Raw genomic sequence first — 15,224 nt, 5'->3', positions numbered from 1 at the left:
AAAATAGGTATATTTTAAAAGAAATTGATGAATTTCAAGAAAATTTGAAAACATTTATGAATCCAAAACTTCAGAATTCTTTTGAATTTTTTTTTTTTTTTTCTTTTGCCTCCAATTAATGAAGATACTCAGTATAATAAAATACTTACTGATTGCCGAATTCGGAAGCAACGAATAAAAATCCAGTCTTGAGTACGCACATACTGGATGCTACAGGTACAGTGTCAAAATACTTAAGTTTAATTTCAGTGACCATGTCCTCGTCAGTCTCCAAAGTGATCTTAAAAATATCGCCTTGCTCGGTCTGAGCGAGGAAAAAGAACATGCTTTTGGTTTTGTGTGTCGCCGAGCAAACGAAAATCATTCCCCGCTCAGGATCGTCCAAATCGTTCCTCCGCCTTGGGATTGGACAACGAATGTCGTGCTGGTCTCCCAAATTTTTGTAAGTCAGATAATTTTCCGAACAAATGAGAACACCACTCGGTCCGTCATTTCCACCCGGAACCGACACAAGGAAATTTGCGTGCTCCTCGAGGGGCTCACTGTATTTACGCACAACGTGATTTAAACCTAAATCAAGTTCGTAGAGAGTCAGGGTTTGTTGGGTTCTTACTGCAGCGTCTCCGGTTGGATCACTGTCGGCTTCCTGAAATTAAATTAAATATTCTTCATTGCCGGGCGCACAACGTAAAAAAAGCTAAAAAACAGGGGAAAATATTTTCATACAAGAAGAAGAATTTTCAACCATATTGTTCAATTTTCAACTAGAAAGGGAAAATTTTCAAGTAGGACAAAAAAAAACGAATTTTTAACAAAATTGCTAAATTTTCCTCTATAGAAATAAATTTTCAATTAAAGAATGATGAATCTTCAAACCTAAAAAGAATTTTCAACAAAATGGTTGAATTTTCAACGAAAAAGATACATTTTTGACAAAAAATTAAATAGTTTAATTATCAGTGTAAATATAATTAAAAAAAAAATTTCAGCAAAATAGTTAGATTTTCAATAAAAAATGGTGTATAGTCAAAAAATTAATTACAAAAAAAGTTTTCAACCAAATCGGTAAATTTTCAACCATTTTCAGACAAGTAGAATAATATTCTACTAAATAAGAGGAATTTTCTACAAAATACATTGATTTTCAATTAAAAACGATCAAATGTTAACCAAAAAATAGGAAAGTTTAATTTTCAGTTAATAAATAAATATTCAGTTAAAAAAAATAAATTTTCAAAAATAATAATAATAATTTTCAATAAAATCGGTAAAGTTTTAACATGGTTGGCCTTAAAGTCTAAATTATACAATTTTGAGAAATCTTAATTTAAAATGAAAAAATGCCGCACATTTTGTTAGTAGCGAGTTTTAAATTCTTCCAGAAGACAAAATTTTATTTATTTTTAGAGTTGCAATAAGGATTGAAAATTTTAGAGACTTGAAAATTGTATATCAATCAAACAAAATTTGATTTTTTTCAGGAAAAAAGGGGAAAGATTTAACTCTAATTTTTTACATGTAGAAAAAAAATTGTTAAAAAAATTCAAGTTACATTCAAAAGAATTCAAATAAATTGGGAAAAATGTTGAAAAATAGAAAAAATTAAATTGATTTCTGTAAAACTGGATTGAATTTAGAGGGATTAAAGATCAACGAGAAGAATTAAAAAAATTCACGAAAATTTTCAATAATAATTTTAACATAGAACCTCCTATAAACGGAATAAAACAGTATTTAAGATACAAACTCCAAATTTATTAATTTATTTTAAACAAAAAATGTGTTTTCTCCTATAAAAAATATCATTTTAACAAAATACTTGAATTTTCAACAAAAAAGTAACATAATTTATGTTTCAATCAAAAAAGATTCAAGTTATACAAAAAATAGTAATTTTAAAAACAAAACAAAAAACGAATTTTCAACAAACAAAGATTTTTCGCTCAAGAAAAAAATAAGTTTATCTGAATTGTAGAACCTTCAAGCCAAAAGACGAATTTTGGCTACAAAAATTGAAGTTTAAAAAAAATTAAATACAACAAAAATGAAATTTCAAACCAAGAAGATTTTTTTCACCAAAAATTTTTACCCCAATAATTGAATTGTTAATTAAAAAAATACTAATTTTCAACAAAATAGTTAAACTTTCAACGAGATATGAATTTTCAACTAAAACCATAAACCTTAAAAACCAAAAAAATTATTTCTTAACAAACTGATTCAACGAAATATTCAAAACAAAATATTTTAATACTCAAGCAAAGAAGAATAATTTTTAACCAAAAAGTTGCGTTTTCATTATAAAAGGAATGAAATTTCAACTAAAATATATGAATTTTTAAATCAAAAAGATAAATTTTCAAAACAAAAAATGAAATTTTCTGTTAACAAAGATTTCAGTTGGCTTTTCACGATCAAAACATGAATTTTTAATTCAAAATGACGAATTTTTTCAACCAAAAAGGATGAATTTTCTACAAAATAGTTTAATAGATACATGAATTTTAAATTAAGACCTTTTTTTTAAATTATTGAATTTTCATTCAGAAAAAATTTCAGTTCTCTTTTCAACACCAAAATATTAAATTTAATCAAAAAGTAAATTTTCAACAGAACAGCAAAATTTTGAACCAAAAAGTAGGACTTTTCAGAATAATTGTTAAATTTTCAACCAAACAGTTGCATTTTTGTCAAAAAAAAAAAAAAAAAATCTACTAAAACAGACAAATTTTCAACAAAAAATAGAGTGGAGTTTTCAACAAAAAATATTTCAATTGACTTATCAGCAACAAAATATGAATTTTGAAAAAAAAAGGATAATGTTGCAATAAAAGAGTTGAATTTTCAACCAAAAAATCTGATAAATCTTTAGTTAATTACGAACAAATTTAATTTGCCAAGATTCAACGAAAAAATATTTTAGCTTTCAAACTTTGATTTAAATGCGAAATATTTTATTTTTAAATTAATCAAATTTAAACAAACTTAAATCAATTCTAAAAGATAAATTCTCTAAATTGAAAAAAGTTCACTTAATAGATGAAAAACAGTTTAAATAATGTCACAAATTAAAAAAATGTGTCAATATATCGGAAAATTGGTTAATTATTAGAAAAGAACTTAATGTTTATTTTGAGAGGACGTCAGAGTCTATCCCTTCTTTCTCATTTTTTCACTTGAATTCCAACTCAAATAATAGAAGTAAATTAGAAAATTCAACTATTTTTCGATGAAAGTTCATTCTTTTCGGTTGAAAATTTTTTGATGAGACTTTTGATCAAGAATTAAGTTTTTATTACTTAAAAATTCTATATTATGTTCAAAATTATATTATTTTGTTGAACAATCAACAATTTTCTAAAAAAAAAAAAAAACACACACACACTTCTTGGTAGAAAATTCAACTATTTCTCTGAGAATTCATCTTTTTGGCTTCAAAATCCAACATTTTTTTTTTATTGAAACTCCAACTATTTTGTTTAACATTCATGTTTTTGATTAGAAAATTAATCTATTTCTGTACAAATTTAGTCTTTTTGGGTTAACAATAAAACTGTCTAACAAAAAAAATCTCTTTCGGTTGAAACTTGACTTTTTTGTTGAAAATTCAAATTTTCTTTTTGAAAATTGAAATCTGCTTACAATTTGGAACTACTTTCTCTAAAGTTAATAATAATATTCATATAAAAATAATATTAATGTTTAATAATATCAATATTTAATAATATTAATATTTCTCGATGAAGATTCATATTTTAGTTAAAATGAAGTATTTTATGTATAAAATTAATGTTTTTAATGAAAATGTAAACATTTGATTGCAATTTTTTTCTTGACTTAACCATTTTTTTATATATTGAAAATTCAACTATTTAGTTGAATATGTATTTTTTTTTGCATTTAAAAAATCACAATTTGTAGTTTCTGCTCGAAAACTCAACAATTTGGTAGAAAATTTAAGTATTTTATGGAAAATTCCTATTTTTGGGTTAAATAAAGCTATTTTTTTACTATTAATAAATTTCTGTTTAATTTAAACTAATAAATTTGTTAATTATCAAAGATTCTTTTTTTAAGTTGAAGAATCAACTACTTTGTTGAAAATTGGAATACCTCTAAAGTTATTTTCTTTTTGTTGAAAATTCGATTTTTTGTATTTAAAAAGTAATTTTTAAAAATGAAAATGTGTTGAATATTCATTTTTTTGGTTTAAAAACTAATCTGAATATTTAAAAACCGATTAAAAATAAATCTGTTTGAGTTGAAAATTTACAAGTTGGTAGTTTCTGCTCGAAAATTCAACAATTTGGTAGAAAATTTATGTATTTTATGGAAAATGCGTATTTCTTTGTTAAATAGAACTGTTCTTTTTTTTTAAATATTTTAATGAATTTTTGTTTAATTTAAATTATTACATTTTTTTATTGAAACTTCATCTTTTTAGGTTGAAGAATCCACTCCGTGGTTGAAAGTTGAAATACTTTCTTTTTCTTTTGTCGAGTATTCGTAATTTTAGTTTAAAATTCGATTTTTTGTGATTAAAAAGTAATTTTTTAAATTAAAATTGGTCAAATATTCATTTTATTGGTTTAAAAATTAATCTGAATAATTAAAAACTGATTAAAAATAAATCTGTTTCAGTTGAAAATGAAAATTTTTTCTGTTAATTCACAATTTGCAGTTTCTGCTCGAAAATTCAATAATTTGGTAGAAAATTGATCTATTTTATTGAAAATTTCATTTTTTGTTGTCTTAAAAATCAAGTAAATTGTAGAAAATTCGTATTTCTTAGTTAAATCGAGCCCGGTTTTTATTTTTACTCAAAATCTTATGTTTAAATATAAATTTGAACATTTTTAAAATTGAAAATGCATCTTTTTCGGTTGAAAATTTCACTCCTTGGCTGAAAGTTGGAACACTTTCTCCAACTTTTTTTTTTTAAATTAATTTTTTGTATTTAAAGTTTTTTTTTAATGAGAATTTGTTGAATATTACTTTTTTTAGTATAAAAATTCATCTGAATAATTAAAAATTGATTAAAAGTTAATCTGTTTCGGTTGAAAATTAACTTTTTTTTTGAATTCACAATTTGTAGTTTCTGCTCGAAAATTCAATAATTTGGCGAAAATTTTATACATTTTATTGAAAATTCTTTTTTTTTAAGTTGAAAATTCAACTGCTTGGTTAAAAGTTGAAATATTTTCTAAAAAATTCTTTTCTTTTTGTTGAAAATTCCTTTTTTTAGTATTTTAAAAGTCGTTTTTTAAAATTAAAATTTGTTGAATATTCATTTATTTTTTAGTTTAAAAATTAATCTGAATAATTAAAAACCGATTAAAAATTAATTTGTTTCGGTTGGAAATTCACAATTTGTAGTTTCTGCTCGAAAATTGAATAATTTGGTAGAAAAATGTATCTATTTTATTGAAAATTCATTTCTTTTGTCGTAAAAATCAAGTCAATTGTTAAAAATTTGTAATTTTTTTTTAAATCGTCCTTTTTTTATTTTTATTTAACATTTTTTTTTAATATAAACTATTACATTTTTAAAATTAAAAATCCATCTTTTTCGGTTAAAATATCCCGTCCTTGGTTGAAAGTTGGAATACTTCCTTAAAACTTCTTTTTTTTAAGATTCGTAATTTTAGTTGAAAATTCGATTTTTTGTGATTAAAAAGTAATTTAAAAAAAATTAAAATCGATCGAATATTAATTTTATTGTTTTAAAAATTAATATGTTTCGGTTTAAAATAAACTTTTTTCTTCAAATTCACAATTCGCAGTTTCTGCTCGAATAATTAATAATTTGGTTGAAAATTTATATATTTTATTGAAAATTTCATTCTTTGTTGTCTTAAATAACAAGTACATTGTTGTAAATTGGTAATTCTTAGTTAAATCAAGCCGATTTTTATTTTTACTTAAAATCTTTATTTTTTTTAATATAAACTTAAAAATTTTGTAAATTGAAAATTCATCTTTTTAGGTTGAAAATTCAACTCTTTGGTTGAAAGTTAGAATTTTTGTGTTTAAAATGTTTTTTTTTAAATGAAAATTTGTTAAATATTCATTTTTTTAGTATAAAAATTCATCTGAATAATTAAAAACTGATTTAAAGTTGAAATATGTTCTTAAAAATGAATTTTTTTAAAGATTTATAATTTAAGTTAAAAATTCGATTTTTTGTGGTTACAAAGTAATGTAAAAAAAATTAAAATTGGTCGGATATTCATTTTATTGGTTTAAAAATTAACCTGAATAATTAAAAACTAATTAAAAATTAATATGTTTCGGTTGAAAATAAACTATTTTCTTGAAATTCACAATTTGCAGTTTCTTCTCGAAAAATTAATAATTTCTTGGAAAATAAACTATTTTATTGAAAATTCATCTTTTTAAGTTAAAAAAATCAACTTTTTTTCAAAGATTTATAATTTAAGTTTAAAATTCAATTTTTGTGGTGAAAAAGTAAGTTTTTAGATGAAAATGTAACAATTTTCTTCAAAATTCAACTGCTTGGTACTAAATTCGTTTTTTTTTTGTTATTAATTCATATTCTCAGGTTGCAAAAATAACGGTTTTATAAAAAATTTTTTTTTTAAATTAAAAATTAATTCTCCTCAATAAAAACTAAACTAAATTCAACATTTTGTATGAATTTTTTTTCTTTCTTTATTGACCGAAAAATATTTCTTGTTCATAGATTCGTTTTTTTTTTAAATATTTATTTAAAAATTGTTCCTTTATATGCTAGTTTCGAATAGAATAATTTTGTGAATATAAAACGAATTCTAAAGAAACCGGAAATGCAAAAAAAATAATAGGGGATTTCTTACCTCGTAATCGATTTCAAGGCAAGCGAACATTGGATTTTCAAAACCGACATCGACCCCGACAGTATGATAAACTAAAGTATTGCTTTTGTGTGCCTCCAGTGGTGAAGAAATGGTGAGTCGCGCCTCTGGATCTCTGTTTAAAATGTAGACTAGCTTTTGCTTCTCGATTGCACCTGAAAAACAAATTTTTTCACTTAAATTTAAAAACCGCTTTACATCCTCAATTCTAATTTCTTTCAAGTGATAAAGTACAATCATTATCAGAGGGTTATAATCAATATATTTCAGGTGAAACACGGACTGATAAATATAATCATTTGGTACAAATTTCTCTTTAAATTTTAACAAGGTGTCTACTCATCCTGAAAAAAAAAATAAACAACTAAAAAATAACAAATTTTCAACAAAATAGTTTGATTTTCAATCAAAGTGAAGCAAACCAAACAATGAATCTATAACTAGAATAGATACAATTTTAACAAACAAAAAAATGCATTTTTTATCAATTAGTTTAATTTTTATAAATAAATATTAAAGATTTTACCAAAAAGTCTAAGTTTGTATAGAAAATATAAAAGTATAAAAGATTAGGATGAATTTTAACTAAAATGATAAATCCGTAATTTAAATAGTTGAACTTTTAACAACAAAAAATATAATTTTTTAACCGAAAATATTAATTTTCTACTAAAAGGACAATTTTTGTTGCTAAAAAACACATGAATTTTTAATTAGTTCCATTTGTAACAAAAAATAAATACCATTTCTTAACCAAATAATAATCATCAAGATGCACTTTTAAACAAGAATATTAATGTCCTATAAAAAAGGGGGGAATTTTCAATAAAAGACTCGAATTTTTAACAAAATTGAAACGTTCAACCTAAATTTTAAATAAAAAATGCAGTAAAATTTTTAGTTAAAAAACTGGATTTTCAAGTTGAAAACAAAAAATTTCAACAAAATAAATTGATTTTCAACCAGATTAATACTCAAATATTTTTTTTTCATAAAGAAAGTAGTTCAACTTTTAGCAAAATTTTTAATAAAATAGTTGAACCTGAATACAAAAAGAATTGAGTTTGAAAATTCTACAATTCGATTAAAACCAGTTAAATTCAGAAAAAAATGTGAATCTTCGAAAATCTTAAAAACAAAAAGAAAATTTTCCAGTCGAGAATGGGAAAAAAACGTTAACCGAATTCTGAAATTTTCCAGCAAATAGACAAATTGCCTACAAAAAAGTTAATTTTCAATTATATAGTTAAATTTTCTACCACAATAGTTAACTTTTCAGTAAAAAACATCAATTTTCAACCAAAAAAGAACGAATTTTCAACTACAGGTAAGCTTTTAAATAAAGTGATTAATCAAAAAAAAAAAAAAAAAGAAATTTAAAAAAAAAGCGTTCAGCATTCAATCAGAGATGATTTTTCAACCAAAAAGTTAATTTTTAACCAAGGAAATTAATTGTTTGCCAAAAAAATTTTATCAGCAAAATATATGAATTTTGAATAAAATACATAAATTTTGAAATAACAAGATCAATTTTTAACCACAAATGTAATAGTTAAAATTGTAGTAAAAAAAATTAATTTGCAACGAAAGAAACGAATTTTTAATCAAATATTTCGATTTTCAACCAAAGGATTAAATTTTGAATTAAATTGATAAATCTTCAACCAAAATAGCTGACTTTTAAACCAAAAAGACGACTGTTTTAACAAATTCATTAACGTTCGCCTGAAAGACAATTTTTTATCCAAAAAATAATTTTTTAAATAAATAAATAAATTTTCAACAACAACAAAAACAACTGATTTTCAACAAAACAGTTTAATTTTCCGTATTAAAAAGTAATTTTTAATAATAAAAGAAAAAAAAAAGAATTTTCAAGCAAATATATAAACTTTCAACAAATTGGTCAAACAATTGGTCAATAAATTTTTTTTTAAAATCGAACAAAGCTAAAAAAATTCCATTTGAAGTATTAAAAGCTGAACACCACAAATGAAAGCACTCAAACTGGAACTCTTTAATTTAAAATATTTTAAATGGAAGTTTAAAAGTTTTTAAATTAAAAATTTTTGTACTTAAATTCTCAATAATTTACATGAATAAAATAAAAGCTACAAATATTTTGCAACTGAAGAATTTTTAACTAATACAGTTAAATTGCCAAATTGAAAAGTAATTTTTTGTATTAATTGTAGAATTCATAGATTGAGATTTAATTCAAAAAATAGAAATTTACTTTATAATCTTCAAGGCTCTAAATTAAGAATACATCCATGGACTAAATTTTTTCTTCTTCAAAATTATATCAATTTAAGCGATTTTAAACTTGAAACATTAAAAATAGAAAGATTGTATTTTTTTTTTATAAACTGAGAACAATTCTTAAGTTAAAAGTTAAATTATTTTTATTTTAAATAGTAAAAAAATCCTTAAAATGCCTTGAAATTTTATTTTAAAATCTTGAAACAATTACATGTAGTTTTATATTTTTTCAAATTTTTAATTTTTTTTTTAAGTTTTTCAGAACAACTTATCTTTTAAAAATATTCGAATTTTTCCTCCAATTTATTTAAAAGTGCAGTAAAATTCAAAAAATTTCCCTAAAATCTTTCACATTCAAATTTTGATAATTTTGTAAATCTTTTTAAATATTCTCTTAAAATTAATTTTGCCAAATAAAAAATCAGTTTTAAATTTCCTAGTAAATGTTTTTTATTCTTCTAAAGCCTTTCAAAATTTGTTCGCAATCTGCCAAAATATCCGGATTTGGTCGGCATTTTTAGACACTTCTTTTAAATTATTTTAAATCATTTCGAATTTTAAATTGTTTCAAAACTTCTAAATATCTCTACAACTTACTCGATTTTTTTGTAAGAATAATAGGTGCTCAATTGTTATTTATATATAGAAATTCAACAATTTGACTTGCAAATTAAACTTTTTTTAAATAGAACAATTAAAATTGCAACGTTTAACGTTTTTTTTCTTACTTTTCAAATATTCAATTTAAAACCACTGATTTTAAAGGAAGTCAGGTATTTCTGAATATTAAGTAATTGTTATTTTTCTTAATTAAAAAATTTCAAATTGAATGATTTAAAAATGGAATATTTTTAACGTTTTAAATCCTAAAGTACAGTTAAAAAATAACAGTCCTCGCAGTCCCTATGGAATAAAATATAGGGACCAAAGGGTACTTTTTGCAACGATCATATGGTACTTTTTTCACGTTGAAAGGGTGACAAATTTAGGATAAATGTCAATTTAAATTTTAAAAAATTAAAATGAATTGGGATTTTTTTTTAATCAAAATTTTTTATTAATTTCCGTAAATTTGGAATGAACTTAGAAAAACTTGAGGTTAACGAGCAAAATTCGATGAAATTCATGAAAGTTCAAGGAAAGGTTTAAGGAATTTAGGATCTATTAAACAAAAACTTTAAGAAAATTCAAAAACATGCACTGAATTAAATAGAATTGAGTAAATTTAGAAGAATTCAATTAAATTAAAAAAATTCCAAAGAATTTAAAAGAATTCAGGATGAATTCCACACAAAAAACTTTAAATCTCTTCAAATCAATGCAAGTTGAAATCAAATGAATTGGAAATTTTGTTTTAATCCGAAAAAATTCGATTGATTACAATCAAACTTGAGTGAATTAAAAGGGAATTTGAGAGAATGGAGAAAAATTCGTTCAAATTCATTTTAAAAAATTTAACTGAATTTAAAAAACAATCGAGCGAATACAAAAAAATTCAAAAATATAAAAACAAGAATTCATTGAATTTAGTCAGTTTTAAATAGGTTCAGAAAAATGAAAGAGAATTAAAAAAGATTTGATCAAATGTCTGAGAATTTAAGGTAAATTTCAAAGACTTCAAAATGAATGAAATAGAAAAATTTCTAAATTCCATTGAATTAAGTAGAATTTAGAAGAATTCAGAAGAATTTTAAAGAATTCGGGATAAATTAACACGAATTCCAAATTAATTGAAAAAATTTGAAATCCTTTGAAATCCCACCAAGTTACTGAAATTAATTAAAAATTTCTTTCTAATATTTTTAAATACCCTAAATCATTTCAAATCCCAAAAATTTTTCTAAAATTCTTGGAAGCGCCAATGAATTTGAAAAAAAAATGAGTTAAAATATTTCAATTCATTTGATCGTTTTATCAACTCATCATCACGAGTAATTAAATATAAAATTATATTCACAGTTTACAGGGTGGCCGCTTTAATCGAAGAAAAAAATTCCCGGTCATTTTCCGGTTCGCAAAATGTAGAACTTTTTTAAATTATAGAGTTCAAAGATTCAGATTAAGCAATGAACTTTAAAAATTTTCAAAATTATATTATTATAAGTAATTTTAAACTGGACACATTAAAATTGGAAAAATTATTTCTTTAACTTAACAGTTCTTAAATTATAAGTTAAATTATTTTTATTTTAAATAGTCTAGGCATCATTCAAAAGATTTTAAATTTTATTTCAAAATCTTTAGATATCTAGAAGTGGTTTTAAATTTTTCAGAATTCAAAATCATTTTAGAAATTTTTTCGGGATTTTTAAATATATTTCAAAATGAATTGAATTTTTTCTATAACTTTTAGAAAATCCTGAAAATTGAAAAAAAAAAAATTTATTTGAATTTATAAATAACAATAGAACACTTATTATTTGTAAAAATATTAGAGTAATATTAAGAGATATTTAGAAATTTTTAAAAGATTCTTAAAAGAATTTAACACTTTCACTTATAAATAAAACATTTTTTAAATAGAACAATAAAAATTTTAACGTTTAAAATTAAAAAGCTTTTCGAAATTTTAAAAATTCAAAGCTTTCTATGCGAAACAATTAAGTTTTTCAAATTGTTTTTTTTTTTTTTAATATTTGGTTTCAATTTACTCGTCTTCAATAAATAGTGAAATATTGCTAAACATTAAATACTTATTATTTTTCTACATTAAGAAATTTCAAATTAAATGAGATAAAAATTAAATAATTTAGATCCACAATATTTGAAATTTAATAAAAACCTTTAATTATGACTATATTATTATGGATTTATTTTTCAGTTGAAAAAAAACGCACGTTTCCATTTTTTAATAGCTGAAAAAGTTAATAGAAATAATATATTAATACATTTATTTATTAAATTTAATATGGAAAATAATATAAAGGGGTGTCTGAAATACTCGATTCAAAATATATTGTTGATAAATCATGAAAATTTTTATTTAAAAATAAAATTATCGGAATAAAGGATATATTAATTACAATTCTTATTAAGACTTTCGGATTGGAACAGTTACAATCTGGAAATTATCAAATTTTGAACAGATCCAGTTTAAAAATAATTTATTTATTTACATTTAAAGTTGATAAAATAAAACTGTTTTTTTATTTAAAATGTTCAAATTCAAATGCTTTTAATTTTTAATTGTTTACACCTTCAAAACTGCACTTCAATTATTTTAAAAAAAGTGTTAAAATCGAACTTGGGTGCATTTTTCTTTTGAAAATTCGTAAAATTCCCGGTTTCCCGATCCGACGGCCACCCTGTTTTTCATTAAAAAAATCTTCAATTTTAAAAACTTCTAATTTTTTAAGCCTTTAAAACTGCATTTTAAAATTCTTTAAATTAAAATAAATGATATGAAAAATTTAAAATTTTTAAAGCGAAAGATTTTTGAATTAAGTATTCTAAACTAAATGACATAATAATTTATAAAAATCATAATTTGAAAAATTATTCAAAACCCGGTTGAAATCAAAGTTAGACAACATTTTTACTCTAAAAATTTTCTAAAATTCCTGGTCAAAAAATAAATTCAGTGTCATTTCCCGACTTTCCCCGGTCTCATAAAATTCCCGGTTTCCCGGTCCAGCGGCCACTCTGAAAAATTTAGAGTGAATTAAAAAAAAAACACCTTCAAATCTCTTTAAATTTTTAAAACCTTACTATTTTCTAACCAAAAAAGTGACTAGAAACTACAAAATAATTCATGTTGAATTCAAAATAATTCAAATGAATTGTAAAAATTTTTTAAATCTAAAAATACCATTAATTTCCGTAAACTTGGAATGAATTTCGAGGAAACTACAGGTAACCAAGAAGAATTCTATGAGATTCATAAAAATTAAAGGTAATTAAAAAAAAAAAAAATACATTGATAACAATTTTAAAATAAAAAGAAAACTTGATAGAAATTGATGAAATGTCTAAGAATTCTAGTTGAGGTTAACAGAATTTAACATCTATTAAATAAATACTTTTTAAAATTCAAAAAACACGCATTGAATAATATCGAATTGAGTAAATTTAGAAGAATTCAAGTAAATTAAAAAAAATTCTCATGGATTTAAAAGAATTCAGGATAATTCCACACAAAAAACTTCAAATCAATTCAAGTTGAATCCAGAAGAATTAAAATGAATTGAAACAATTTTTTAATCCAAAAAATTCCCATTGATTACAAATTTAAGAGAAATTCGATAAAATTCATTTTAAAAATCAAACTGAATTTAAAAAAAAATCAAGTGAATACAAAAAATATTTTTAAAAATTTATTAAATTGAGTAAGTTTTAAATAAGTTTAGAAAAATGAAAGAGAATTAAAAAGGTAAGTTTTAAAGACTTCAAGATGAATTAAACAGAAACTTTTTAAAAATCCACTGAATTAAGTAGAATTGAAAAGAATTCAGGATAAATCAATACGAATTCGAAATTAATTGAAGAAAATTTCAAATCCTTTGAAATCCCATCAAGATACTGAAATTAATTAAAAATTTCTTTCCAATCTTTTAAAATACCCTAAAACATTTCAAATCCTTGAAAATCTCTTGAAATCCCTTAAAATTCTTGTAACGACCTGAAATAATTAAATTACATTTACAGTTTATCAACTAAAAATGTTGTTCTTCATCAAAAATCTTCGATTTCAAATGCTTCTCATTTGTAATTATTGATGTCTTTTAAAACTAAATTTTAAAAACGTTTAAATTAATATTTACGCTTAAAAATGAAAATATAAAAGCGTTAAAGCGAATGATTTTCAAACTAAAAATTCTCTAACAATTTAACGAATTATTTAAAAATACACCGTTAAACCCGGCGAAGGTCGAGTAGACAGCCTACACTGTAATATAATTATTAAATATTTTCAAAATTATACCGATCATAACTGCACGTCCTTTCGGATCGATGGCCAAGTATTGTCCAGGCACGATTCTCCTGCAGCCACTCTTTCCGAAAGTTTCCTGATGCACCTTAGAAAATACATTTTTGGTTTGATTGTATTCCAAAATGACAATTCGTCCCGAATCCGTTCCGACGACGATATAATCTTTTGTGCCGCCCGTCAGCCTAAAAGCCATCAACGATCGGATTATTCCAAAAACCTCCACGGTTAGTAAGGTGTGCACTTTTCCCGTGTTTGGATCCGGCCTCAGCAACTCGAGCGACTTTCCCCGGGAAACGAGGATTTCCTGCATTTTGCTCCCGGAAAAATTTCCATGCACGGCATGCGTAATGCCGGTGGCACGTTGAAGCGTCAGATTATAGAGATACATTTTTCTGAGAGGCTTTACAACTTCAGATTAATTAATAGACTGATCATTCGCATTCACACCTTTTTGGCCAGTCATGCTGAAATTAAATGAAGAAAAAAAAAAAAGAAAAAAGATAAATATATATTAAGGGCATGTGACACAGCTAAATACCTATATTACCGACCACAGTTTTTCAGTTCACTGAATGTTTTTTTGAACCTGAGAACTTTTTTTGTAAATAAAATATCGAGCTGAAACTTTGGAAAATGTATTAGTGCAATAGAGTACGTTTAGGTACTGCATTTTGGTAGAAACTTCACTGAAAATTATTTCATATTTTTTCTGAACCTCAACATTTTTTGAACGTTCGAACTTTTTTTATGCATAAAATATCGGTCTCAAACTTTGAGAAATGCAAGAGCCGAAAGAAAACTACGTTTAAGTACAAAGCTTAAGAATAAAAGATGTAAAAATATATATTTTAACAATCAATTCCAACGGTATCAGCCGGTAACGCTGTACACGAAAATACGAAATCTCTAGAGCCTCGCTTAGTGGCCGCCAGGTTTCGTATTTTCGTGTACAACGTTACCGGCTGATGCCGTTGGAATTGATTGTTGAAATATTTTTTTTTTAAAATAAATCTTAGTTAAAATCAAGAATTTTAATTCTTTTCGAAAATTCTCCAGTTCAACAAATAATAATAATTTTTTTTTTTTGTAAAATCCCCTGTTCTAATTCAAAATTATAATTCTGCTTTAAAAAATCGATTTTCCATTCAGAATTGTTATTCTCCTTGATAAATTCCAAT

At 23.3% G+C, this 15,224-nt stretch overlaps 1 protein-coding gene across 1 annotated transcript in view; it reads right to left on the bottom strand.

The window, feature by feature from the left end:
• Positions 1–15,224, bottom strand: part of LOC117170752 (splicing factor 3B subunit 3-like) — a 29,849-nt gene that overhangs the window by 7,246 nt on the left and 7,379 nt on the right. The window contains exons 2-4 of the mRNA XM_033357785.1: positions 14,038–14,510; positions 6,837–7,009; positions 150–646 (exon numbers count right to left, since the gene is read on the bottom strand). Of these exons, the coding sequence (XP_033213676.1) occupies positions 150–646; positions 6,837–7,009; positions 14,038–14,434 (1,067 nt within the window). The 5' untranslated portion in view covers positions 14,435–14,510. The remainder of the gene's footprint in view (positions 1–149; positions 647–6,836; positions 7,010–14,037; positions 14,511–15,224) is intronic.

Source organism: Belonocnema kinseyi, chromosome 4 (assembly GCF_010883055.1).
Source record: "Belonocnema kinseyi isolate 2016_QV_RU_SX_M_011 chromosome 4, B_treatae_v1, whole genome shotgun sequence".
NCBI lineage: Eukaryota > Metazoa > Arthropoda > Insecta > Hymenoptera > Cynipidae > Belonocnema > Belonocnema kinseyi.
Note: the sequence above shows the minus strand (reverse complement) of the source record. Positions and strands in the feature narration are given on the sequence as shown.